General features: G+C 58.9%; 2 protein-coding genes across 9 annotated transcripts; one reads left to right on the top strand and one right to left on the bottom strand.

Annotated features, from left to right (window-relative positions):
• The first annotated feature begins 4,335 nt into the window (after positions 1 to 4,335).
• LOC308551961 (putative GTP-binding protein 6) lies at positions 4,336 to 12,873 on the top strand. 2 transcript variants are annotated; one of them, XM_081126881.1, is made up of 10 exons: positions 4,336 to 4,731; positions 5,668 to 5,805; positions 6,335 to 6,405; positions 6,576 to 6,706; positions 7,070 to 7,131; positions 8,192 to 8,350; positions 9,336 to 9,544; positions 10,282 to 10,430; positions 10,793 to 10,945; positions 11,214 to 12,873. In XM_081126881.1, exons 1-10 carry the CDS (start codon positions 4,353 to 4,355, stop codon positions 11,335 to 11,337), a joined length of 1,575 nt encoding a protein of 524 aa, XP_080983007.1. In that variant the 5' UTR covers positions 4,336 to 4,352; the 3' UTR covers positions 11,338 to 12,873. The 2 variants fall into 2 exon arrangements, 1 of the variants encoding a protein (XP_080983007.1); XR_013998076.1 differs by having other exon boundaries at positions 4,374 to 4,731; positions 10,282 to 10,401; positions 11,214 to 11,783.
• LOC308551962 (PI-PLC X domain-containing protein 1-like) lies at positions 12,863 to 25,136 on the bottom strand. 7 transcript variants are annotated; one of them, XM_081126884.1, is made up of 10 exons: positions 24,684 to 24,741; positions 23,111 to 23,260; positions 21,040 to 21,176; positions 18,422 to 18,550; positions 18,025 to 18,180; positions 16,738 to 16,921; positions 15,083 to 15,340; positions 14,447 to 14,851; positions 14,171 to 14,369; positions 12,863 to 13,075 (listed from the first exon to the last, which is right to left on the bottom strand). In XM_081126884.1, the coding sequence occupies exons 2-7, from the start codon at positions 23,238 to 23,240 to the stop codon at positions 15,102 to 15,104; spliced, it is 975 nt and encodes a 324-aa protein (XP_080983010.1). In that variant the 5' UTR covers positions 23,241 to 23,260; positions 24,684 to 24,741; the 3' UTR covers positions 12,863 to 13,075; positions 14,171 to 14,369; positions 14,447 to 14,851; positions 15,083 to 15,101. The 7 variants fall into 7 exon arrangements, with proteins under 7 accessions (XP_080983010.1, XP_080983009.1, XP_080983011.1 ...); XM_081126886.1 differs by lacking the exon at positions 12,863 to 13,075 and adding an exon at positions 23,678 to 23,745 and having other exon boundaries at positions 13,156 to 14,851; positions 24,684 to 24,747; XM_081126887.1 differs by lacking the exon at positions 12,863 to 13,075 and adding an exon at positions 23,682 to 23,745 and having other exon boundaries at positions 13,433 to 14,851; positions 24,684 to 25,136.
• Between the last annotated feature and the right edge of the window lie 1,373 nt (positions 25,137 to 26,509).

Here is a 26,509-nt window from a genome sequence, read left to right as displayed (position 1 = left end):
GTCAGCAGCTCCACTCAATGTCCTCATTAAGCCGAGTGGCACAGATTCAGTGGCCCCTCTGGGAGAACCTTAAGGTACAAGCTCTGAGCCCCCCAACCGCCGGTGAGCAGGGTCATCCCTCCTGCAAATGTACCTTAGAGCCTCCTTTCCCCCCTTTGTCCGCCCCACTGGCCTCCTGGCCTCTGTCCCCACACCCCGCCCCACACACTGGGCATGGATGCTCCCCCTCAGGAGCAGGAAAATCACCTGCAGTCCCCTCAGCCCTCAGCTGGGCGGCTGTCACCTGCTTGAGGCCTGCAGAGCGCCGTGGCCTGAGGCGCCTGCCCACAGCGCGCTGACCTTTGTCCTGCCCGAGCAGCTCTGTGAACACACAGGAATCTGCCTAAACCTCTTCCAGGGGGTTCCAGCCCCAGGTCTGATGGGTGAACGTCGACTCTTTAAGTTCAACAGCAAAGGGAGATGTCGTGACGCCCACTTGGTCCAGACCCCACTGGGAAACTCCCTCTTGGACCAGCCTCGGGCCACAGGACCACATCGTCCTGAGTTCTCAGGATGCGCCAGCATAATCCCTGTCCCCAAGTGCTTGTCAGGCCCCAACACCATGTCCCCTGCTGGTTTTGCCTCCGGGTCACACCCACCTCAACTTTGGGTCCCACCCTGCGGGGTGTAGGGTAGAAGCCCCATCCCCAGAGCTGGAAGCTCAGGAAGCACACGGCCTGGCTGCGTAGCTCAGTTGGTTAGAGCATTGTCCTGATACACCAAGGTTGCGGGTTCGATCTGTGGTCAGGGCACATACAAAAAGCAGCCACTGATGCATCAGTAAGTGGAGCAACAAATCCATGTTTCTCCCTCTGTATCTGTCTCCCTCCCTCTCCCTCTTTCCCCCTTCCTCTCTCTCTAAGTCAATAAATAACGATTTAGGAAATAAGTACAGATAATTTCTCTGCAGGGACTGAGTGGGGTGCCCTGGTCATCGGTGTCTCTCCCCCGTCCCCCTTTGTTCCAAGATGAACCCCACGTCCAGAGAAAGCTGTGGGCAGGACGGTCCCACGCCGACTCCTGCTGCATCCCGGGCTCCCTCCCCTCCCCCCCATGCATTGACCTAACACCTTTGGGGCTTGTCTGCCTGCCTCTCGATTCCAAGGACGGGTGCCCAGCCCTGTGAGGAGCCAGCAGCTCAGCCACCCAGCCGAGAGGGAGCCTTTCCCCAAATCGGAGCCCCTCGGAATCCCACTGACATGTGAGAGCTCCTTATGCATCTGCCATTTAATTGTTTCTTTCTCTCAGTCAATAAATAAAAATTTAAAAAGGAAAGCAAGTGCTTGGGTGCCAGGGGTTGGGGAGGGCGTGGAGTCTTTGACCTGATGGGAAGGTCGTGGGCTGGTGCCCATGGCTGCCAACCCTGAGAACATACCCACAGCGCCAGGCTCTGCCTTGAAACAGAGTCGGCACAATAAATGGTATGTTATGGGCATGTTGTTATTACAGTTAAAAATGAGAAGTTTTATAAATGACATCTTGCTCATTGAGCTTCCATTCTGATCCCACTTTGTTACAAATGTGCCAGGCCCTCTGTGCATGTCCTGCAAACTGCTGTGAGGACCAGCTTGCTGCGGTGGGGTATCATCTATACTCTCCCATAGTGCATGGGGACCACCCTTTAGGGGGCTGCTCTGTCCTGTCTGAGCTTCCGGGAGGACCCGGACAGCAGAGTGCCTCCCCCAAATAAGAGCAGGACAGACTCCGACTCCTTAGTGGTCCCTCTCCCCATGTCATTAGGACGAGACCTAAGAAAGGAGAAAATACCCGGCTGATGTGGCTCTGGTTGAGCATTGCCCTATGGTCCTGGAGTTCATGGTTCGATTCCCAGTCGGCGCACATGCCTGGGTTGTGGGCTCGATCCCCAGTAGGGGGCGTGCAGGAGGCAGCCCATCAGTGACTCTCATCATTGACGTTTCTCTCTCTCTCCCTCTCCCCCTCTCTCTGAAATCAAAACATTTGAAAAAAGGGAAAGGACTGGTTCAGGGCAACACCCCACATTCAGGTCTTGGAGCAATCAGAAAGGAGCAATGTGCAGACGGGGTTTCTCAGGGACATGAGACAACCAGAAAAATTGGGAGACACCAATAGGCCCCATATCCCTGCCCCTAGGGTCCTAAGTGCTACTCACCAGATGACCCGCCTTCCAGACCCTCCCGAGTGGGCCCATGTCCGCAGGAGGAATCCACAGGCCTGAGCACAGAATCTGTCAATGGGCCCTCCCGCCCCACTCCACGTGCCCAGCAGTTGATCAGGAAAACCTGCCGCACGCCCTGTTTGTGCTGCATGAATTTGGTCAAAATTACCCAGTAGGCCCACCTGCCGTCTCCACGAGACCCTAGGAGACCCCATGGGAAGGGGGGCCCCACAGGGAGGCCAATGGGGAGGCACAAGACAGAGGCAGGACCCTAGAAGGTGTGTCCAGGGCCCATGCAGTCACCGACGCCCAGCGGTTATCAATTGGGCAGGTCCCCCTGTGCCACCGCACCCCAGCTCCACCCATGTATGTGTACGTGTGTGTATATGGGACTGGACGGATATAGACCAAAATCTCAGGCTACCTGTGTGGTCACATTCTAAGTGGCTTTTATTTCCTTCTGTGTTCCTTTCTGCACCTAATTACAGGAATACGTCACTTTTTCCCTCAGAGCACATTGTACGATTTAGAGTCCGAGTGACGAGTAAACTCGACCAGGTTCTCACTGTCACCAATCCTCTAATAATGAGCATTTGCAAACACTTCCTTGGAGACTGTACTTGGGGTTTCATCACATCTTGGCCAGACCTTCCATGTAGAGGAAGGAAACTCAAGATTTCTAAACGAGGCCCTTGAGGCTGTAAACCAGGTAATGAGTGGCCCAGCCAACCACAAACTCATGAAACCCTCCGCAGGGGTACAGACATTCCAGCCCTGGGACTTTAAATACAGGGTTCTGCACTAGACATTCTGACATGTTGGTCAGTCGAGGGAACAAAGTTGCCCACGTCAGACCAGGGACCTCGAGGTTTCCCCATGGACCCATCCACCCACATTCTTTGTGCAGTCCGGAGCAGCAGGGGGACCAGCCAGAAGCCACGGACATTTCTGCACATTTAAAAAGGAACGTTTGGATTAAAACTGTCCTGCGTGAAAACAAGACTCCCCCCGACCCTCACCCAGTGACAGCTGGGATTTCTGTGCCCCTTTGAAGGCTGCACTTTGTTTTGCAGAAAGGAGACCGCTGACAGCAGTCTGAACAGGAGGGGCACTTTCTTTTTAAAAAATGTTCTTACTGATTTCAGAGAGAGGAAGGGAGAGAAACATCAGTGATGAGAGTCATGGCTCAGCTGCCTCCTGCTCGCCCCCGACGGGGGATGGAGCCCACAGCCCAGGGCATGTGTCCCGGCCTGGAATCGAACCCTGACCCCCTGCTTCCTGGGTCTAAAACGGGCGCTTTATAAACACCAGCCCACCTCTCTCTGCTGCACGCAGTGGGCTCTGCTATCATTGCCCAGGACACAGCGACCAGCTGGGTTTGTTCGGGTCCCCTGGCGATGGCCTCTGATGCCGAAGGCAAGGTCTGGGGCCCCTGGCGACGGAATCGCAGCCCCAAGGATGAATCTGGGACCCACTGGGCGCACTTGGCACACCCTCCCCCAAGCGCTCTTAGACGCCCAAATCTGGATCAGGGGCCCCCAGGACTGCGATAGGACCCCCCCAAGGCAGAGTCTGGGACCCCTTGGGGGCACTTGGACCCCCAAAGGTGGGCCAGGGAACCCCAGGAATGGGATGGGATCCCTAGGGGGCACTTGGACGCCCAAGGCTACACCTGGGACCTCCAGAAATTGGATGTGACCCCCCCCAAGGCAGTCTGAAACTCCGGGGACACACAGACCCCCAAGCTGGATCTGGGACCCTCTAGGAATGGGATGGGAGCCCCAAGGCAGAGTCCGGGACCCTCGGGGACAGGGTAGCACCCCAAGGCAAAATCTGGGACCGCCAGGGATGCAATGGGACTCCCAAAACAAAATTGGGGCCCCCGGGACAGGGATGGCACCCAGGACCGACCCCCGACCTCGCGCAGAGGCCAGGAAGGCGCCAGGTGGAGGGAGCGCCCGCCGAGGGTCCGGGCCGGAGCCTGCTTGCCTGTGGTGTTTCCCGTCGCGGGTTCCGCCCGGAGCCCCCCGCGCCGAAGAGAATCACATCCCCGCTCCGGCACCGCGCGCTCCATCGCCCCAGCCAGCGACCGCAAGTCAATCAGGCAGCGACGAGCACGTGACACCGCGCGGCCAATGGGGAGTCCGTACGTGGCACGTCCCCGAGGCCCCGCCCCATGGCGTTCGCCACGCGCGGGATGTGGACCCTGCGGGCCGCCGTCCGCCCGGGGGCCTGGCTCACTCGCGTGGTCAGGGGCCGCTGGGCTCTGAGGGCCGCGCCGCCGCCGTCACCACCACCTTGTCCCGAGCGCACGCTCGCCGCCTTCGGCCGCGGGGGTGCGGGGGGCTTGCAGGGGCGAGGGGGCGGAGGCCGCGGCCCACGGGCGGAGGGCCGGAGAAGCGGAGCCGGAGAGGCGGAGGAGGAGCCAGAAGATGCGGAGGAGGAAGAGGAAGAGCTGCTGCGGACGGAGCCCCTGCTGCCCGCCGGCGCCCAGCGCGTGTGCCTGGTTCACCCTGAGGTCAAGTGGGGACCGGGGAAGCCGCAGCTGACGCGAGGTGACCGGGCGCGGGGGGCGGGGCTCCGAGGGCGGCTTTAAAGGCTGGACCTCAGGGGGCGGGGCTTCAGGGGCGGGGTCGCCGAGGGCTGGAACTCATAGGGCGGGGAGCAGAGGGGCGGGGTTTCACAGGTTTTACCTGATAGGACGGGGAGGCGAGGGGCGGGGCCCAGGGCGGGCTTTAAAAGCTGGACCTCAGGGGGCGGGGCTTCAGGGGCGGGGACGCCGAAGGCTGGAACTCATAGGGCGGGGAGCCTGGGGGCGGGGTTTCACTGGTTTTACCTGATAGGACGGGGAGGCCAGGGGCGGGGCCCAGGGCGGGTTTTAAAGGCTGGACCTCAGGGGGCGGGGCTTCAGGGGCGGGGACGCCGAGGGCTGGAACTCAGGGCGGGGAGCAGAGGGGCGGGGTTTCACTGGGTTGACCCTATGGGGCGGGGAGACGGGGGCATTTAAGGGCCGGACCTCATAGGGCGAGATTCAAGGGGTTTCAATGGCTTGACCTTATGGGGCCAGGCTCCGAGGGCCGGAAGCCTGGGGGCGGGGCTTCGGGGACTGGAACTGGACCGGGAGCTGAGACCGGGTTTCCGCGGCAGTACTAATAGGGCGGGGCCTCGGGGGCGGGGCCTCAGGGGTGGACGGCCGGGCGCTGAGGGGGCGGGGCTTGTAACTGGGGCGGGGCTTCGGGGTTCGTTATAATAAGGTGAGGAGCCGAGGGGCGGGCTCCAGGGGGCGGGGCTCCACGTGCCAAGCTCAGGGGCGGCAGCTCGAGGCTCTGGCTCCCAGGACAGATGCAGAGGGGCTGGGCTCTGAGAGGGGGCGCTCCATGGGGGCGCAGGGCTCCGAGGGGCCGGGGCTGTGGGGCTTAAGTGTCCCCCGTCCCTGCCTGCCCCCGAGCCCGCCGGAAGCGCCGTCACCAAGGACGCGTCTCTCCCCGAAGCCGAGTGGCAGGTGGCGGAGGCGAAAGCGCTGGTCCACACGCTGGACAGCTGGGCGGTGGTGGAGACGATGGTGGTGCCGACCAAGACGCCCGACAGCAAGCTCATCTTCGGCAAGGGCACCCTGGAGCACCTGACGGGTGGGTCCAGGGCGCTGTCCCTGCCCCTTCCCCCTCCTCCCTGGAGGAGCAGCACCCACAGGCTGTCGCTGGGCAGGACGGAGGCGGCCTCACCAGGACTTGGATCTGAGGTCCATGGAGCCCCCGGGGGCAGCTGAGTGGGGCGGCCCCTAGCCCTGCCCTCCCTCCCGGCTGCCCACTCTAGACACCTGATGTGGGTCCTGCCCATAAACCCCTTTTTCCTGGGACCCCTGACAGTCCCCACCCCATGTTGTTGTGGGTAGCGAGCCAGCAGGAGGGTGCTCCCTGCCTGTGTCTCCCCAAGTCTTAGGTGCATTCAGTCCCCGTGGGGCCATGTTATGGGGTCATGTCACCTCTGTGAGTGTTTTTGAGACCCACATGCCTGGACATGGATCCCGGGGTTCCTCTGGACCCCAGTGCACATCCCAGCTGCCCGAACACCCTTCTCAGAGAGTCCGGGGACAGAGCCAATCGAAGTGCAACACGTGTCCCTGAAATGGAGACCCTGATGAGATCCCCTCTCCCTTAGAGAAAATTAGGGGATTGTCGGGAATCACGGCTATTTTCCTGAACGTGGAGAGGATGTCTGCGCCCACCAAGGTACTCGGGGTCCACTGTGCTGTCCACCGTCTTTGCCGGGGCCTGGGGTCAGCCTTCCCAGGAGGGACAGAGGACATGGGGTTTCAGACAGTGATAGGTCCCCCTTCCCGGAGACCCAGGGGTGGGGCTGGGCTCCCCAGCAGGTCCCCTCACACACTCTCCTTCTCCAGAAAGAGCTGGAGGCCGCCTGGCGCGTGCAGGTGTTTGACCGATTCACAGTGGTCCTGCACATCTTCCGCTGCAACGCCCGGACCAAGGAGGCACGGCTGCAGGTGGCCCTGGCCGAGCTCCCCCTGCTCAGGTACTGGTACAATACCAGCTGTTGACAGACAACAGACCCCCCTGCTTGTTTTCTTGTGTTCGACTGTTGCTCGGGTGTAGTAAGGACAGAACCTGGCTGGACATGTCCTCTTGGATAGCATAGCTTGCTGGACACCTGCTGCGGCTCGTCCCTCCTTGAGAAACGTTGCCCACTGTGGGACCTTGTGTCCCTGACAGTGAAGGCACATGCAGGAGAGAACCCCTGTGAACTCATTCTGTCCGTCAGAGGCCCCACCCAAAGTTCTGTCCCCATCCTCACATTTGACTGTTGAGCCTGCTCCATGCTCCCCGATGGGCCTGTGCATCTTCTCTCATATGCTGAGTGGCCCTGTTTCCACGACAGGTCCAAAATGAAAAACAACCTGGACGGATATGGAGGTAGCTCTCGCTACATCATGGGGTCAGGTAACGTGTCCAGGGTTTTGTTACCAGGTGCTGGGAAGTGGGGAAGTCACGGCAGCCACCTCTGGGAAGGGGACAGCGTCCCCAAACAGTCCTAGTGAGGCCAGGCCTGCACGTGGGCCTTGTCTGCCATCATATGAAACAAGTTTGGGGTCCAGGTGCTCTTAGGGCAGTTGTAACAAATGACCACAAACCCAGGGTTAAAACAAGAGACATTCAAGCCCTCTCTGTCCTGAAGACCAGACGTCTGAGATTCGGGGGTCCCAGGGCCGCACTCCCTCCAGAGGCTCCAGGGAGTGTCCTTCCTGCCTCTTCCAGCTTCTGGGACTCGAGGCGTCCCTGGGCGGGTGGCCGCATCCCCCCATCTCTGTTTCTATCTCCACGTGACTTCTCTATGTCTGTGTCTCCTTTTCTGTCTCTTATAAGGACCCTGTCCTTGGATGTAGGGCCACCCTGACCCAGGACAACCTCCTCTGAGATCCTTCACTTAATCCATCTGCAAAGACCCTGTTTCCATATAAAGTCCTGATCCTAGGTTCAGGAGGCCAGGATATGGACGTATATGTTTGGGGGTACCACTCAGCCCACTGAGGATATCGGGAGCTGTTCTTCCAAGCCTCCTACTTCCTGCTGAGGGAAGGGGAACCCAGGTGACCTCAGAAGGCAGAAGTTAGAGGCATGGCCCGGCTGGTGTTGCTCAGTGGTTGAGCTCATGTGTGGAGAGGTCATCAGTTTGATTCCAAGTCAGGGCACATGCCCAGGTTGTGGGCTTGATTCCCAGTAGAGGGCATGCAGGAGGTAGCCGATTGATGGTTCTTTCTATTATTGATGTTTCGCTCTCTCTCTCTCTCTAAAAAAATTAATAAAAACATTTTTTAAAAAAGTTGGAGCCTAGGCTGCCTTTTGCTGGGCAGAGCTGTTCTCAGAACATGAGGTGCTGCGGTGGCAGCCGCCTAGGGCGTTGGGCACACTGTCTGTGTCCTGCAGGGGCCTCTGTTACATAGCTGGTCTTGCATTTTCCTCCCGAACCGGCTCCCTGACTCACCACGTTGGCTGTTTTTAGGAGAATCCTTCATGCAGGTGCAGCAGCGTCTCATGAAAGAAAAGGAAATGAAGATTCGCAAGGCCCTGGAGAGACTCCGGAGGAAGCGGCAGCTCCTGGGGCGGCAGCGCAGGCGGCGGGAGTTTCCGGTGGTCTCTGTGGTGGGGTACACCAACTGTGGTGAGTGGGTGCACCTGAGACGTGGAGGGCCTGCCCCTATGCTGGGCTGGTGTGGTTTTTATTTTTGTTTTGTTTTTTAAATCTTCACCCGAGGATATTTTTTTCACTAATTTTTAGAGAGTAGAAAGGAAGGAGGGAAGGAGAGAGAAAAACATGGATGTGACAGAGACCTGTCAATGGGTTTCCTCCTGCATGTGCCCCAACTGGGCCGGGGATTGAACCTGCAACCCAGGTACTTGCCCTTCACCAGGAATTGAACCCTGGACCCTTTGGTGCACAGGCCAACTCCAAGCACTAAACCACGCCGGCCAGGGCTGGGCTGGTGTGTTTTAGGGGAACCCACCTGCCAAGACGACGGCTGTGGTGGTCACCAAGGACCAGGTGACAGTGAGAACATACTAGACAGTGCTCTTGGCTGCTCAGGCCCATGGCTCCTGTCATGTTAGCAGTGTGTTTGTTCAGCTCCGGACAGTGGGCCAGATGCCCTCATTAATGGATATTTTCAATCTCTGAGCAACAGTCCAGGCCGGTGTGGCTCAGTGGTTAAGTGGTTAGTGTCGGCCTGCAGACTGAAGGGTTCGGGTTCAATTCCCAGTCAAGGGCAGGTACCTGGGTTGCAGGTTTGATCCCAGGCCTGGTCAGGTCATGTGCGGGAGGCAACCAATCCATGTGTCTCTCTCACATCAATGTGTCACTCTCTCATCAATGTTTCCCTCTTTCTCTCTCTCATCAGTGTTTCCCTCTCTCTCTCTCATCAATGTTTCCCTCTCTTTCTCTTCCTTCCACTCTGAAAAGCAATGGGAAAATATCCTCGGGTGGGGATTAACAAAAATAGTCATAATGACATACGTGTAAATTCCTGCCTTCCAGGGAGTGCAAACACTACCTGGCTGTGTAGGCGAACAGCCGGGGTCCTTCCCCTGCAGCAGGCGTGGGAGATGTGTGGAGACTCTCACGCACGCGTGTCATTGTCCCCAATGTGCAGGGAAAACCACGCTGATCAAGGCTCTGACGGGGGACTTGGCTGTGCAACCCCGGGACCAGCTGTTCGCGACGTTGGACATCACGGCCCACGCGGGTTCCCTGCCGTCCCGCATGACCGTCATCTACATGGACACCATTGGCTTCCTGTCCCAGCTGCCCCACAGCCTGATCGAGTCCTTCTCTGCCACCCTGGAGGACGTGGCCCACTCGGTGAGGGGGTGGGCGGGGCTGGCCATCTGAGCCACACTGGGGATACTCAGGAGAAGTCCCAGTGCCGCCCTGGGCACGACAAACTCCCCAGTGACGTCAGAGGTACTGCAGCGGCGGCTGGGGCCACGAGACAACTCTTGCTTCCTTCACAAGTTCATGTCTCCTGAAAATCTAAGACTTTTATGAAATAGAACATTTTAAAAAATTTAAGTTCCCCCCAAAAAGAGCCCAGAAGTGAATACCCCAGATATCTGTGGTATCTTTTTCTAGAGGCCGAATCACAGGTGGCTTTTGTATCTTTTCTGCATTTCCCAAATTTTGCATAATGAATCAACCTGTAAAATGTGGAAAAGTAGGAAGAAAGCAACCTTGAAAATGTGAAATTACGGAAACTTTGAAGATTTCACTGAAGGTTGAAACAGTCCAAAGCTTTGAGTGAAGCCCTGTTGGGTGGCTGGTTGGCCAGCACCTGGGGGGTGGGGGTGGGGGTGGGGACAGGATGAGGAGGCTCCTGAGTCCCTTGTACCAGGAGTGGCCAGGGCAGGACCCCAACGAGAGGCCTTGTCCACAGGAGCTAGGTGTGTGGTCTCCGGAGCCCCGCCCTCAGGTCCCACCCAGGCCTGGGGTCAGCGTGGGGCAGCTCCCACCTTCTCCCAACCTATCCTGGGCGGGTCTCTGTGTGGGGCCGAGACTGGTGGCCCTGCAAGTCCCGGCCACATGGCCCTTCTCCTCCTCAGGACGTAATTGTGCATGTGCGAGACCTGAGCCACCCCGAGACGGAGCTGCAGAAGGTCAGCGTGCTCGCGGCCCTGCGCGGCCTGGGTCTTCCTGCCCCACTCCTAGACTCCGTGCTGGAGGTGCACAACAAGGTGGACCTGGTGCCCGGGTGAGTGGCCCCGCCCAGGCCCTACCCGGGACCTGGGGCCTCCATTCCCACAGCAGCTGGCTGGCTCAGGAGGGGAAGGGGATCAGAGCACCCTTCTCACAGATGCTGCCTGTCACAGCAACCACTAAAGGACCCCCAGAGTGGCATGCGTGGGGGTGACCTGCTCTGCACTCTGCAGGCCCTATATTTCACCCCAGCCTCTTCGTGGTTTAACCATTGCTCCCTTTATCTGCCCCTCTGGTGGGGCTGTGCCTCCCCTGGGACTGACTGAAGGTCACAGTCGGGGTCCTGTGGGCAGGGTCCTGTGGGAACCTCACTCGGCTGTCCTCGGCTGAGCCATGTCTGCGGCCGTCTGCACACAGGTATTGTCCGTCAGAGCCAGGTGCCATCGCCGTGTCTGCCCTCCTGGGGCTGGGCCTGGAGGAGCTTAAGGCTGAGCTGGAGGACGCCGTGTTGAGAGCCACGGGGAGACAGGTCCTGACCCTCCGAGTGCGGCTGGCAGGGCCCCAGCTGAGGTGCGTGGAGCTGTGGGGCGGCGGGGGGGGGGGGGCTGGTGCCAGGGGGGCTGTGCAGCCTGTGGTGCGTGCGGGATGCTCAGAGAGCTCTGTGTTCTGAGCACAAATCTGACTTAATCGCCCCGCATGTGACTGCCAGGGGCCCCGCTGGGCTGTGCCACCATGAGAGCGGAGGTCTGAGTGTGGGCTGGGTCACCCAGGGCAAAAAGTTACCCTGAGCTTGCAGTTTAGTGCCAACCTGTCTCCCTAACCTGCCCCTTCCCCCCAGCTGGCTGCACAGAGAGGCCACGGTGCAGGACGTGCATGTGGTCCCAGAGGCCAATGTTGCCGACGTCAAGGTCATCATCAGCAACTCCGCCTACGGGAAATTCCGGAAGCTCTTTCCAGAATGACTGGACAGCTGTGGCCTGGGGATAGTCCTTTCAGCCTGAGAATTAGGCCGGTCCCTCCTCTGTGATCGTGGCTGGATATCAGTGGTCGTGGTCAGACATGTGGGCGCCTCCTGTGGACTAGTTTCCCGCCCGGACATTTCAGCTACTGGATGTTAAACCTTGGTTCTTGTGTTCACAAACTAGCCTTTGTCCAAAGGAAATCTAACTTCTGGATTCGTTCACAGCAGGAAGTCACATCCTGGAGCAAAACTGCAGAGACTGCTGCTCTGAATGCCGACAGGCCCGAGACAGAGTCCTGGCCTCACGAACCTAGCCGAGGTCTTTCAGCTTTTGGAGACTCACATGCTTCCCAGAGACCCGAGAGTGAGCACGTTCCTAAATGAAATGCTGAGGGGAAGGGAGGCTCTCTCCCTTTTCTCACCCAGAAAAAGTTTTTATGTAATTTTTTTCCTTAGCTGTGTTTTTGCTGTTACAGGGTGTTTCTTAAGTTGTCCCAGACGTCAGCATCCTGAGAAAATACTCTCTCCCCGTCTCCTGAGCTTGTAGGCAGCATGTGGGTAAACCTCCTAAACACTCCAGAGCAGGTCCTTGTTTATGAGGCTCCAAGACACACAGTGAACAGGCCCTGTCACGTCCTCACCCCACCCCACCCCTGGCTGCCTGACTCAGCCATGCTGGGGAAACTCAACTTGGGAAGGTATGGAAGCCAGAATCCTGTCCCCAGAGATGTCCACATCCTGACCCTGGGGACCTGTGATGTCACCTTAATGGGCAAAAGGACCATGCAGACAAGACCAAGGTCAGGGTCCTGAGATGGGGATGAGTGCGTTACCCTGGTGGCCCTACATGGGTCCCTTTATTAGGTCCTCACAGGGTCCTAATAAAGGGAGGTGGCAGGTCACAGTCAGACAGGATGTGAGGACAGACCCAGAAGCTGAGTCAGAGGAAGCTGAGAGCCATGGTGCTGGCTCTGCAGACGCAGGAGGGGCCACCTACCCAGCCTTGCAAGTGCCTCCAGAAGCTGGAGACAAGAACACAGACTGTCCCTGCAGCCTCCAGAGGAGCCAGCCCTGGGACACCTGACAGCCCCGTGAGACCCACTCAGACTCCTGACTCTAGAACTGAGTAAATCTGTGCTGTTTGAAGCTTCCAACTGTGGTCACGTGTTATAGCCGCCCAGGCACAGCCACACATGTGGGATCCTGAGTGTGGGATGGGAGTACAAGGGCCCCTGAGAGCCGCCCACGTGGGACACAGTTTACCCGGCGCCCCCCGAGAGCTGGGCTCCAGGGACCCGGCAGGCTGAGTGCAGAGCTGGGACAGAGTCCTGGCCTCACCACTCCCCACCCCAGATGGGCTTGTCCCCTCCCAGTTACGGGTCCACTGTGCCCAGAGGAGCCAGGGCCCTGAGAACAACCCTGAGTGGGTGGGAGGGAGGCAGGCGGTGGGGCTGGGCAGACCCCGCAGTGCCCACCACCTATCTGACAAGGGACAGTATTGGGAGAGGAAGAACATCCCTCAAACACAAAAGTCTCACAGACTCATCTTTAAAATTAAATACAGCCCAGCGAGGCGTGGCTCAGCGGTTGAGCGTCGGCCTAGGATCCAGGAGATCGTGGTTTGATTCCCGGTCAGGGCACATGCCTGGGTTGCGGGCTTGATCCCCAGTCGGGGGCGTGCAGGAGGCAGCCGATCAATGACGCTCTCATCATTGATGTTTCTGTCTCTCCCTCTTCCTCTGTTTGAAATCAATAAAGATATATTAAAAAAACACACAGAATCTTTGAAGTTAAAAATATGACGGTACTAAAAGCATTGATCTGGTCTTTGGATTTATAAAGCAAAGATGAACAGGTGGGAGGAGGTACAATTCAATTGTTTAAATACATTTTCATTGATTTCAGAGAGAGGGAGAGAGAGAGAAACATCGATCAGCTGCCTCCTGCACGCCCCATACTGGAGATCGAGCCCGAAACCCCGGCACAGAGCTCCGTGGGTGGCTGACCCAGCAGAGTGGACACCTGAGGTGGCCCGTGGCTGGCCCCGGCTCCATGTATGGGTCGCAGGGGCCCTTGTTAAGTAATGACATCCTTTTGGGAAGTGACTCATTTAATCCCAAAGAGAACACATTCCAACACAGATTCAGCAGTGATTTTCAAGACCGTCCTAAGAAGCCCTTGTGTCGGGTGCCCTTACATTTACGAGGGATGTTCCCGAACAGGAGCCGCACGAGAACCTGTCGCTGCCCTGGCCAGTGTGGGTCAGCGGTTAGAGCGTGAGCCCAGGCACCAAAGGAAGGATCTTGGGTTCCGACTCCTTCCACCCCACTCCTACGTCGGCCCATGCGGGAGGCAACCTGTTGCGGTGTCTCACACCGAAGTTCCTGTCTCCCCCGCCCTCCCTGCACTTTCTCTAAAAAAGAAATGGAAAAAATATCCTTCTGTGAGGATTAAAAAAAAAATACAGCGATGATAGCTGCCCCTGTGAACGGATGCCTCGTAGTCAGAGACGGGAGATGGGACTGTCCCTGTGAACGGATCCTCATAGACAAGAGAGATGGGAGATGGGACTGTCCCTGGAAGGGGAGGGTTAGCTGTGAGCTTGCTGCCTGATTTTCACCCCTGGGGGCTGGGAAGCCCCACTCCGGGCCCTCGCCAGGCGTGAAGGTCCTGCCTGGCCGTGTGCCCGGGAGGAGGGGGCCCTGGGGACCTCACTGGAGGTGCCACGTGACAGTGGATGTGCACAGAGGAGGGACAGCTGTGAGGTCAGGGATGGAGGCAGCCCCAGCTGGCAGGACGACCTCGTAGGACACGGCCCACACCCGTGTGCTCACCTGCATGAAGCACATGCAAAGGCGGCCTCTGGGAAATGGGGGCAGTGTGCTCAACACGTTCACGTTGGTCCTACCAGGACACTCCCAGGGTCCCTTAGGTTCCTTCCGACCTTCACAGCCAGAAACAGCAGCAACGGCAGCCACCCCAGGAAGCCTGCCGGCCGGGGTGGAGGGGAAGAAGGGACAGGCCCTGGTTTCTCTGGAATTAGAAACAGTCCCTGTTTTTTATTTAATTTAATTTAATTTTATATTTTATTTTATTTGGTGAATACTCACCTAAGGATATTTTTTCCATTGATTTTTACAGAGTGGAAGGGAGGTTGAGAGCGAGCGAAACATGGATGTGAGGGAGACACACCGACTGGTTGCCTCCTGCATGCCCCACAACCAGGGCTGGGGACTGAACCTGCAACCCAGGTACGTGCCCTTGACTGGGAACCGAAGCTGCGGCCCTTCGGTGTGCAGGCTGGCGCTCTAACCACTGAGCCCGCTGGCCAGGGCCCCCCGTCCTTTGCTCAGGAGAGTCCATTGCGCTCAGTCCCATCCCACTGGCATGATCCCACCGAGGCCTCCAGCAGCCCCTGGAAGCGTCAGGATGCCACTCGGCTGCTCCGGAAGCCCCCAGGTGAGGGGACACCTCTGAGCATTTCTCGTGGGTGACCACGGACAGCAGGTCCAAACCTGGAGAACAGAACCCACAATTCCAGGTAACTCCTTCCGTGAAGACGTGACCCCGTAGTCGTTTAATCTTCAGCATAGTCACTGAATTCACCAGAGACACTGAGGCCAGTGAAGCCAGGGCCACCACTGGGGGCTCCCAGGGGGCTGAGGGATGCTGCCCGCGACGCCCCCCCCATTCTTTCGTGCCCAAGCAGCCAAGAGGGAGGAAGGGTGAGTCCTGGCGCCACCCACGTGCGGAGACGGAGGGAGGTCAGCACCCAAGCAGCTTCTCGTTGAGTGTTATGACGTCGCTGACGAAGGTGTCGGCGCCAATGAAGTCGCCCGCGATGATGTTGGTGCAGCTGGGGCCTGGCCCCGGGCACTGCTCACGGACCCACTCGCTCAGGCGCGGCAGGTTGGGCAGCGTCATCTTCTTGAGGGACTCGGACGGGTGCGCGAGGATGTACTCCAGGTTCTCCGTGAGGTTGATGCCGGCCACAAACAGCCCGCCTGCAGCAGGGGGAGACAGGGACTGTGACTGAACCTCCACCTGAGCTACCTAGGCACCCGCTCTCTTCCCCCGAGGGGCCTGCTTCAGAAATGAGAACTGGCAATGGGGTGAAACTCGGGTATCCCTCCCACACAGAGGGTGCGGCGAGAAAATGACCCTGAAGGACAGTGGTAGACAGAATAATGTCCCCAAAGATGTCCACGTCCTAGTCCCCATGAGCTAGACCCAACGTAGGACGGACCATCTGTCCACCCACTCACTTGGAACCACCCGTCTGTCCGTTCACGGGAGGGTGGGCTTCTGGGTTGTTTCCAGCCTGGGTCCTCTCACAGGCCTGGCCCCGCCCACACAGTGGGACCTGGTCGAGTCCAACGTCCAGGCAGGTCTGAGCCAGGACCCTTCCCCCCAGACCCCCTGTGAAGACCCACCCAGCCATTAACAACACAGACCAGAACCGGCCACCAAAGCAAGAGTCTTTCTGCAAAAACCAGCCGAACTGAGAATGAGGCAAAGCTCAGTGTGTGGACCTGGATGAAGGCGGGGATGCTGCTCACATGGGAACCAGGGACCAGGGGATCCAGAGGGTAAGAGCACCTGGGTTGGGCACAAGGCTGGGCGCTCACAGACGTGTCACCAGTGATGGACGGGCCCCCACGGCTAGCTCTGCTGTTTGAAACGCACACTCACATCGGCTCAGAGGGAGCAGCTGTGTGAATCGTGAGATAGGCCATCAAGTGTCACACACACCAGACTCATCGGGGTGTCTGTGATACGAACTGGGACCCAGGAGGTCAAAGTGGCCATGGACACAGCCATGCGCCCCTGACCACAGATCTAAACCGTCAAAACCACAGACTCCATAAGCAAGAACAGTTCCCTTCTTCAAGCTGGCAGCTACGCCGAAGCAAAAACCACACTGTCTGAATAAGCCGGGGGCCCGTGTAGCACGTTTGCCCCAAAAGTGCTGATTTCCTTACGAAAGTGAGAGCCACTGGGGTGAGGAGACCCCGCCGGGAAACCACAGGGCTGTGGGCGATGTCAGAGGTCCACGGAAACATGGGAATCCCACGCTGCTCCTTGCTTGGAGCCATGGGCTCACATGCCACCAAGCAGGCCTTCTGCACCAAACCCACATGCATGTGCACACAGGTGTGCATACATGACGTCCATGTACACACATGTGCTTGTATCGACACATGTACATACATGACACGTGGATTTGTGGTACACACATGTACAGGCACGGCACGTGGATGCTCATGTGCTTATCATGTGTACATGTGCACACACACACACGTACATGTTGATGCACACACCACATGCTGCTCTAAATCCCCTTCACGTCATGCCCAAAGCACGCATGTGACCCTCCTCCCCGCATGGGACGTGCACCCACCTGGGCGGCCGCAGCGCTTCATGCGCTCCAGGTAGTGGATCAGCTTCTCGGGCTTCACCTGGTCGCCCCACCAGTAGGGGATCCCCGGCCACAGCTCCGGGTGCCGGCCCACGGTGCACTCGTCCTCGTAGGACAGGAGCACCTGCTGGCCCCGAGCCCACAGCTGGCGCAGTGTCGGCACCTCCTGCGGGGAAGGTGAGAGGGGGACGGACAGACCGGGAGGAGGTATCCGGGTGTCTGAGAGGACAGTGATGGCGGTGGGGGGCCCCTACATCCGGACTGTCACAAGGACATGACACTCGCTTTCTTTCAGGGCAGCCTGACCCCACTTGGTTACTGACCAAACAGGAGGGTCACCAGGAGTCGGTGTTACAGGTGAAAGTGCCGGTCTGCTCTCCCTCCTTGGATGGACGTGTCCCCACCTCCCTCATCCCCCCGCTGTGACTTCCCCACTGAGACTCAGGATGCTGGCGCACCCCCAGGGCAGCCTCTTTCCCCCCCAGGTGCCCTCCAGGGGACCTGAGTCACTGGGTGTCCCCAGGCCCATGGCAGCACTGTGGTCATTGCTTCAGCCCAAGTCTGTTGGGGACGTGCTTTCCGAGGCCCCACAGGATGGGACTGGAGAGATGGAGGGTTGACATGAGTCTAGTCAGTCAACCTAAATGGTCGTGGGTTTAACCCTTCAGGGTACCGGGCATGAAGGTTGGGCACAGGCCAGAGGCCACCAGCCAACGGAGGGAGTTATCTGCTTAATTAAACCACAGGTGTGTCCCCAAAATTCTCATGTGAAAGCCCTGACCCCCAGGACCTCAGAATGGGGTTGCCTTTGGAGATGGGTCATAGAGGGGCGATTAAGGTCAAATGAGGCGACTAGGGTGGCCTTGATCCCATAGGACTGGGGTCCTTATAAGAAGAGATTAGGACACAGACACGCACAGAGGGACGACCGTGTGAGGACACGCAGGAGACGGCGTCTACAGGCCAAGGAGAGGGGCCTCAGGAGGCACCAGCCCTGCCCACACCTGGGTCTCAGATTCCAGCCCCAGGATGGGGAGAGAACACGTCCTGACGGTCCTGAGGCTCCCAGTCTGTGTCGGCTGCTCTGGCAGCCCCGGGGGCACCGAGAGAAACCACGTGCTCATAGGATGTGGGCACCAGGATCATCTCAGCATCATGTCCATATGGGGAACCCCGTGAGCCGAGGGAGTCTGTGCTCTAATCTCACCCTCACTCTAATCTCACCCTCACCTTCCCAGGAGACCTGTGGGGAGGCCCTGCCCATCTCACCCCTCGCGGACACAGCATGTCCCCAAAGATGTTCTTGATGCAGGTGACCAGGTACTCGTGCAGGTCCTCAGTCATCCCCTCGAAGTTCCTGCAGGCCAGGATGACCACCTCCCGGGGGTGGTTCTCCAGCCACTCGGAGATCTCCGTGAGCGTGTCCTGGGCAGGGACAGGAGGGCACAGCCTTGACACAGGCCGGAGTCAAGGACGCTCCCAGCCACACTCACTGGACACAGGGGTCAGGTTCCAAACAAGCAAACACAGAAAGCACCCGGCTGCCCTCCCGCGCAGAACCCAGCCGCCCCAGTGAGGGCTGGACCACTGTGCCCGTCGCGGCTGGAAGCCTCCTGGGCCGTGCCTGCCCCCCCAGCAGGATGGTCCCCACCCCCGGCCCCCTCACCTCCACCAGCAGGGTCGTGTACAGCATGTGAACAAAGTGCAGGTTCTTCTCTGGGCCCTCGGGCATGTGGGCGATCCGCAGGTCCAGGTACCGTACCCCCGTGTCCAGCTGCTCCGTGACATTCAGCACCTGCAGGCCAAGGCGGGTCGTCTGCCCGGGTGCCGGCAGCTCCCACCTGGGCTCCACGCTGCCTTGCTCAGCGGTGCGCACTGTGGCCTGTATCACCCGATGTCACGGCATAGCGTGGGGACCCGCCCACCGGCTGGGGAGCCACAGGTCGAACCTGGGGTGGGGGCCCCATCCTGTGGAGCCACTGGGCTGGCCCCTGCCATCCATGTGCCCTTGGCTCTCACCCTGGACTCGGGCATCTCCAGTCTCATCTCCTCCCAGGCAGTCACTGGGAGGCCCCAGTCCCCTGCTGTGGGCCGCAGCCACCCAGGGTGGGGCCCAGGGCACCCCTCTGGACCCTCGGAGATCAGAACATGCCCAGGAAGGTCAACCGCAACGGGCACTGTTCACCCACAAACATCTCACAAATAGCTGTAGGAAAGGCAACGAGGAATCGAGACAGAAGGGGAACAAGGGTCCCCAATCCCCCCGAGTCACGGTGGGGACAGCGAAACGGATCCGACAGGGAGAGTGTGGGGCTGTGATGGAAAAGGTAAATTGGTGCAGAGGTGGGAAACGGGAGGCACGGCGGCACTGTCCCTCTATCCGAGTAACAAGGGAAGGAAGCCTCATTCACACAAAAAGTAAACATGCTGCTCTGCGCCCTGTGGAAAGGAATGGAAAAGGCAAGTGACAACCAGGGGCTGGGGCCGCGACACAACACAAAGGTGGAGAGACCAAGGGCACAGTTTCTACGCCCTGCAGGGCCCTGCTGGGAGCTGGGAAACTGACCTACTGGGTGCAGGGCGGAGCAGCTGTGCCGGGCGAGACCTAGTGTGGGGGGGAGGGCCTGGCAAGCATCACCCATGGGCCGCCCTAAGTCCCAGAGCCACAGGCACCCTGTGAGGGCAAATCAGCAACTGCAGGTGCATCCAAGGGTCGGAGTGTCCCTCCCGTCTAGGGGACAGTGAAATCTGCCTGGGATCCGGAGCCCAGGGCTGACCCTGCTTAGATCTGGGGGCAGGACCCCCCGCTGCCAGAGGACCCCTAACAGGCAGGATCCCTCGTGTCCCCCAGCCGTTTGTGTTACAAAGCCACAGTGACGCCCTCCCTCCCGTGGCCTGCCTCTGGCAAACGTTACATGTTAATCAGCTTCTGGGCACAGCAGGTACCTCAGAAAAATCACTTTCAGGGGTCGCAGAACCTCCCAGGTTGCCATGCACCTGGGTAGACTGAACCATCGCCCGGCACCTGGATGCATAAGTACAACCCGAGGTTATTTCCTCTGCGATTCCCCACAGGCTTTCAGCTTTTTCAGCAGTGCCCCCCCAACACCCCTCCAGCAAGGCTGCACCCCGTGACTGTTTGGAGTTCTGTCCGATCCTGTACCAGGAGTTGGGAATGTGGTTTCCCCACTTTCACTCGCACGTGGGCCCCTGCAGGGAGCGATGGAAACTCCCAGAAAAGCAATTACCTGGGACCCAGCCCCGGGATGGGGCGGGGCGCTGGTTTCCCGGCAACGCATCCGGCGCATAGGGAGGGAGCCCCAAACCTTGCTGGGCCTGGCCCACAGCAGAGTAGAGAGAGCTGGGGTGGGTGTCCCCTGGTGGGCCAGACATTGGTGCCACCACCTGCCATCACCTGCCACCACCTGCACCCCAGGCCTGGACCAAAGCCACCTGGATGCCCCCACCCACAGCCTGGGCCACCGTGAGCAACTCGGGAGGCCCCTCCTCTTCAGCTCCCACAAGGACCCCTGGTCCCCTGGCTCAACAAGGGAGGGGTGTGCGCAACAGAGCAATGGGGCGGAAAGAAAGGAAGGACGGCCTGGCCCGGGCACCAGGAGGTCAGGGTTCGATTCCTGGTCAGGGCACAGACCCGGGTTGTGGGTTTGGCGTGCAGGAGGCAGCTGATCCATGGCTCTCAGCATTGATGTTTCTCTCTCCCTCTCCCTTCCTCTCTCTGACATCGATAATAATAATAAAAAGGACAGGCCTAATTGTCTGTCAAAAATAAGGGAGGAGTCGCCCCCTCGCTCCCTCTCTTGGAGCATTTACTTGAGAAACGTGTAAGGGAGGTTCTTTCCTTTTCCGGGTGTATGTCCCTCGACCGTGCCTCTGGCCGGCCCCACGGCTCGGTGTCTGCCGCAGGCCGGGGAGCCTGACCCTGGGGAAGGAAGGAGCCCCCTGGGAGGAAGGCCTGGCCCCAGGCTCACACACACCTGGGGACAATGAGACCCGGCCCCGGGGGACCGGGAGTGTCCGCTCAGATGCCCGGGAGGCCACACACCTCCTGCTCTGCGACCCCTGGGCAGCTGCCTGCATGGGTCTCTCATTCCGGTTTGGAGCTGATCCTGCAGTAACCTGTGTTCTTGGTCTCTGACCCCAGTGCGGAGGGCTCTGGGTTGGTGGTAGCTTTGTTTTTAATTCTTTTCCCCCAAAGGGTTAGGGCGCCGGCCCAGGAGGGTTAGGGTGACGCAGGAACCAGCCCCCAAGCCCGAAAACGCTTACCTGGGTGACGGACCACTTGAGCACCGCGGGCTGGGTAACACACGGCAGAACCTTGGCCAGCAGCAGCAGCAGCCGGGACTGGGTGTGGGATATCGGGGATTTCCGGTTCAGGCCGTAGGTCATGGTGTCGTGGCTGCCTGGAATCAAACCACGGACATGCCACCTCAGTGCCCCCTCAGCTGTGCGTGGAGCTGCACGCGGAGCTCTGACAGGGAACGTGCGGAGAACACGTGGAAAACCCTTGGAGAACATGCCCAGAACACACACACGCAGGGTGGATGGTGCCCCCCAAATTCACGTCCTCACAGAGCCTGCTGATCGGGCCTTATCTGGAAATAGGTCTTTGCAGACGGGATTAGTGAAGGCCCTGAGATGAGGTCGTCCTGGGTCAGGCGGGCCCAACGCCCAAGGACAGGGTCCTTGTAAGAGGCAGAAGACAAGACACAGACACAGAGGAGAAGCCTGGGGAGATCGAGGCGGAGACAGGAGGGAGGCGGCCACCAGCCCGGGGACGCCTGGAGCCCCAGGAGCTGGGAGAGGCAGGAAGGACCCTCCCTGGGGCCTCCGGAGGAAGCTCAGCCCTGGGACCCCTGGATCTCAAACGTCTGGCCTCCAGGATGGAGAGAAGATGACTTTCTTTAAGAAATCCGATTTGTGGTATTTTGTTATAGTGGCCACTGGAAACTCCCATAATCAATACATCTTAACTGCATAGAAATGAAAACATATAGATAGATGAAAAAATTAAAATTCTCTCTGTATTTTTTATACATTTATATATTTACATGGTATATTTTATGTATAATATATATGGATACACATGTACAGGGTGAGGCAAAGGTAGGTTTGCCGTTGTGAGTACGGGAAAGACAGTTTATTCTAGTATTATTATTATTGTATTATTTTCCATACGAACAACTGTAAACCTACTTTTGCCCACCCTGTATATGGGGATAACCCATTTATATTGATACATTTGTATATATTTTAAACAATCATGTGCTCGCCCTGGCCGGTGCATTCAGTGGTTAGAGCGTACAGAGGGTCGCAGGTTCCACCCGGCTCAGGTCGGGGCACCTGTGGGAGCCAGCCCATCAGTGTCTCTCTCCTCTATTTCTTTCTTTCTCCCCCCCCCCCCCAAGCCAATGGAAAAAGTACCTTCACTCCTTAGGTGAAGATTAAAAAAACTAAAGAAAAAAAAAAAATAACATGATCAAACTGGAATTTTTTACCTGCTATGACTAACACTCAGCCTTTTCCAAACCAGTAAACGTGGGGCCGGACGCTGCGTCCCGACTGTCCACTGCGCTGTTTGCATGTGAGGGACAGCTGTCACCGCACACCCCCCTGGACGTGCCCGTGTGCGCGTCACCTCAGCTGAGAGGACAACTCCTGAAAGTTAACGGTGCAGGTGTGGCGGGCGGGGACGCTGGTGCACACCCCACATGCCTGGGCGGCCATCTCTCCAATGTCCTGGGCGCTGGCGCCTCACCCTGCAGCTGCCCACCTGCTCTGGTCACCGGGGGCCCCACCTGCACCCAGACATCTGTTCAGCACCTTTGCATGCAGCCCTTTTCTGCAGTAAAATAGGCTCGAGACAAAGATTCTTCAGTTGGATGAGAGAGTCCCCGAACTGCATAGCGAGCCCCCTCGTAGGTTGACGAAGCTTTGGGCCCTCCAGGTGCCAAGTGCCGGAGATGCTTGGCACACCTGGGACCCAGAGATGAGGAGCCTGAAATCCCAGGGGTTCCCGCAGAGGAGGGACACACTGACAGAGGGACAGGCTGACACAGGGACAAGCTCAGGGGAGGCAGCATCCTCACATCCCCTACATCACTTCTCCCCGAAGCCATGGTTTCCTGAGGTTCACCATGCACCCTGCGGGCCGGGCATACGAGCGAGATGAAGCAGACACTCGTGTGTGTGCGCATGCGCATGTGTGTGCATGTGCATGTGTGTGCATGCATGTGTGCGTGTGCATGAGTGTACACGTGTGCGGTTCTTGGAGTTTCCCCACCCTCAGGACCCATCCTGCAGCCCGGTGCCCCCCCGAGGACACACAGGCCCTCACCTGGGATGGACAGGTGGTGCAGGGGCACGTCCCAGAGCCGGGGGCACAGCGCCGACATCCAGTCTGCATTTGGGTTCCTGGTGCAGGGCAGGCTTGGGAAGCTGCCCGACGCGCTCACCTGCCCGCCCATCAGAGGTGAGCCGGAGCGACCTGAGGAAGGACAGGACACGAGGTCGTGCAGAGTTAGACTCAGGTGCACAGGGGCCGTGGCTTTGAGGGAAAAACAGACTTCCTTCCAGGGGCAGTTTGGGAAGTTGACTGTAGGGGAGAGTGGGGAGTAGCTTCTGAGAGAGAGAGAGAGACCAAGAGGGGCAGAAACAGAGACAGAGAGAGACAAAGAAAGGGACAGAGGGACAGGGACAGAGACAGGGAGGAGAGGCAGAGACAGACAGATGTAAGAAAGACACAGAAATACAGAAATAGAGATAGAGAGACAGTGGGACAGAGAGGGAGGGAGAGACAGACGGGGAGACAGAGACAGAGTGACCTAGGAGTCCCCAAGCCAGTTCCCCAGGGTGGCTGGGGCACATGTTCTCTCTCCAGGGGCCCCCTACCCTTGGGTCATACCAACCGCCTGGATAAGAGAAGGGGCTCAGTGGTGAGTCCGTGGGGTCTGAGTTGTGAGGTCTTCAATCCTGGGGGTGGCAGAGCCGGGGGAACCCAGGTCAGCACCCTTGGCCCCCGTGGAGGTCTGCCCCACGTGTTGGGGTTTGATGCAGGAAACCTGCCTGTGTCAGGTTCCCAGACTGACCCTGCGCCCCCCCAGAACTGAATGCCAGGAGGGCAGAACGGGAGGAGATCTCAGGGGTCCCTAAGTTAAGGCTGCAGCTGCCACCTCTGAGCGTCTGCCTTCTGCCTGCTGAGCACAAGTTAATTTATTCTCAGGATAAGAGGTGAGCATGTTACTGCCCAGCCTCAGGTGAGCACGCCCCACAGTGGTCTATGGGGACCTGGCCCCCCTCTAGGTCCCTCTCATGCCAAAGTCCCTTGGGGTTCACCGTCAGCATGGGACTCGGGGACCCCCTGGGTTTCACAGATGCTGCAGGGCGAGGCCAGGTTCCCAGGCTGCCCTGCCCAGGCTGTTGAGACACCCGAGCCTCCACCTGTGACCGAACCGCTCATGCAGGCAGTGATTGGCACGTGGAGACACTCAGGAAATAGCTCGCAGGTGAGTAAACAGGCAGACGAGCCCACGGCCGCCAGACCCGCGGCATTCCTGCCGTGGTCCTCACCATGCTCCCCGAACACTCACCACGGAGGCCCTGCCAGCAGTGTCAGGACAGGGGACCTCGGGGCATTGAGTCCTTACCCTCCTGGCTGTGGCCAGTGGCCCGGGAGCCCAGCTGGGCTTGTCCCAGCCCCGGGTCCCTGGCCCAGCAGTTCTGAACCCAGGAGGTTCAGTCCTGGACCCGGTTCCCTCTGCCCCATCCCTCTGGGTCCGGGTGGGGGTCAGAGCCTGAGGGTCAGGAGGTGGGGACCATGCGGGGAGCACCTCCTGCCCGTCTGCCACCCCTGCCCGTCTGCCCGCCCGGCTCCCCTCGGGGACTCAATCCCGAAGGAGAGCGGCACTCACCTCCTCCAGCCGCAGTCCCTCCAGCAGAGTTCCCAGCTGGGCTCCAGCTCCCTCTCCTCTGCCCTGGAGACTCGGGCACTTCGGGAAAACACTCCCTTCAACCCTGATTGGATGCGGGAAACACCCAATCCTGGGAGGAAGGGGGGGAGGAGCCAGGTCCCAGCACAGCCCCGTGGCCCCGGACACAGGTGCCACCCCTGAGTCCAGAACAGGACCCCACTGTGGGGACAGCACTGCCCGGCAGGAAGGGGGTCCTCGGCCCTCGCAGCCTCCAGCCTGTGGTGGCGAGACCCGGTGGGGACGTCAGGAGGCCCTGACCATTGCTGTGGGGCCCAGCAGTCAGAGGATGGGGATGGGATGATGTCCTGAGTGTGGCCCCAGGTCAGCAGTCAGAGGTCAGGCCATGACCTCATTATCCGAACGCTCTGATCCCTGTGCATTCTTGGTCACTCTGGGCCCCCGGAGCACGGCCTGGCTTCTGTCCCATCCCAGGTCTGGTTGCATCATACCCAGCCCTGCCCAGGATTTCCCAGCAGAGCTCCAGCAAGTGGCTGAGTCCTTTCTGAAGTGTCCGGCCTCTTAGCCTTGAGTGGCCCTTGTCCCAGACCCAACCAGGGTGTGTTGCCTGAGTGGAGAGGTGGACGTCCAGGGCACGTCCGGTCCTGTGGACTCGCCCAGCCCTGTCACCTGTCACTGACCTGAGGTTTCTGGGAGCCCAGCAGGGTGGGTCCCTCGCCCTCCCCCCTCCCTGTCTCCTCTCTCTGACTTGGTGGGTGCGTCAGTGAGTCAGCAAAGTGCCCTGTGCCCTGCATGTCCCCATGCTGGCCAAGAGTGGGCAGAACCCAGGGGTGCACGTGGGTGGGGTGGGGTCGGAGTGCTGGGGCATTTGGGGTACAATTCTCTCTCCCCTCTGTTGCAGGCACCCCTGCCTCTGAGCTATGGGCTGCAGGTGGCCTTGGGGCCAGCTGTTGTCTTATGGGGACACAACTCAGCTGCCCACCTGTTATAGGATAGTAAGAACCTAGGAGAATTCAGGGACACGTGGAATAGGGAGACTGAGACAGATAGTTAAACAGCAGTCTGCAGCCACCTAGTAAATCTTGTCTTCCCTCAACCAGGGACACCTGAGAGTAGATGGTTTGCATTTCCCCTCCCCAACCAGAGGGTAGGTAGGTTAAATTGCTCTCCTCAGGTACACAGACAGTGGAAATCCAATCAGTGCCGCTCGCCAACCACACCCAAGGACAGATGGAGGGAATAAATCTCATTTGGGTGCATCAGCATAAAGCTGGTGAATATTCTATTGAGATCCTGCCCTAATGCCTCCCCTAGATGCCCAGCCTTTAAAACCCTCAAAATGAAGGTCCAAGCACGTGCTCTCCCTCCCAGGAGCACGCCCCTGCCTCCCCCACATATTCCCTCACAGGCTGGCATCCCCTGAACTCTAAGGGACCCCACGAGGCTTGCAACCAGGGTGCAATGGGCAGTGGCAGCTTGCCCTGGGATAACCCCCTGAACCTCCCCTGAGGCCCCTTTTCTCCGACTTCTCAGGGAACCCAAGCAGCCCAGCCCACGCGCATTTCCCCACCCAGCCCCTCTCCTGCTACTGCTCCTGCCCTAAGCCCGTCCTTGGTTCACTGTCCCCGGATGTAATAAATATCCCCTAAAATTCACCTGGACTCACGTTGTGAAATCTTTCCTGCACGAAGTCTAGAACCCACGCACTATACCTGCTGGCCCTGGGCAGACCGGTCAGGGGCCAGGTTCCCTTTCCAGTGACACTATGACATGACCCACTGGTGACCAGCAGCCTAACCTGTCCTTTG

The sequence above is a fragment of the Miniopterus schreibersii genome (genome assembly GCF_964146895.1).
Source record: "Miniopterus schreibersii genome assembly, chromosome: Y".
Taxonomy (NCBI): domain Eukaryota; kingdom Metazoa; phylum Chordata; class Mammalia; order Chiroptera; family Miniopteridae; genus Miniopterus; species Miniopterus schreibersii.
This window is presented reverse-complemented; position numbering and strand designations above follow the sequence as displayed.

Excerpts from the sequence above, each read along its gene's own strand:
- LOC308551961 (XM_081126881.1), top strand. The coding sequence starts at position 4,353 with ATGGCGTTCGCCACGCGCGGGATGTGGACCCTGCGGGCCGCCGTCCGC. Across the intron at positions 4,732-5,667 it reads GAAGCCGCAGCTGACGCGAG|CCGAGTGGCAGGTGGCGGAG; the intron begins GTGACCGGGCGC and ends CTCTCCCCGAAG. Across the intron at positions 8,351-9,335 it reads GGTGGGGTACACCAACTGTG|GGAAAACCACGCTGATCAAG; the intron begins GTGAGTGGGTGC and ends CCCAATGTGCAG.
- LOC308551962 (XM_081126887.1), bottom strand. The coding sequence starts at position 23,240 with ATGGGCGGGCAGGTGAGCGCGTCGGGCAGCTTCCCAAGCCTGCCCTGC. Across the intron at positions 18,551-21,039 it reads TCAAGTGGTCCGTCACCCAG|GTGCTGAATGTCACGGAGCA; the intron begins GTAAGCGTTTTC and ends CTTGGCCTGCAG. Across the intron at positions 18,181-18,421 it reads ACACGACCCTGCTGGTGGAG|GACACGCTCACGGAGATCTC; the intron begins GTGAGGGGGCCG and ends GTCCCTGCCCAG.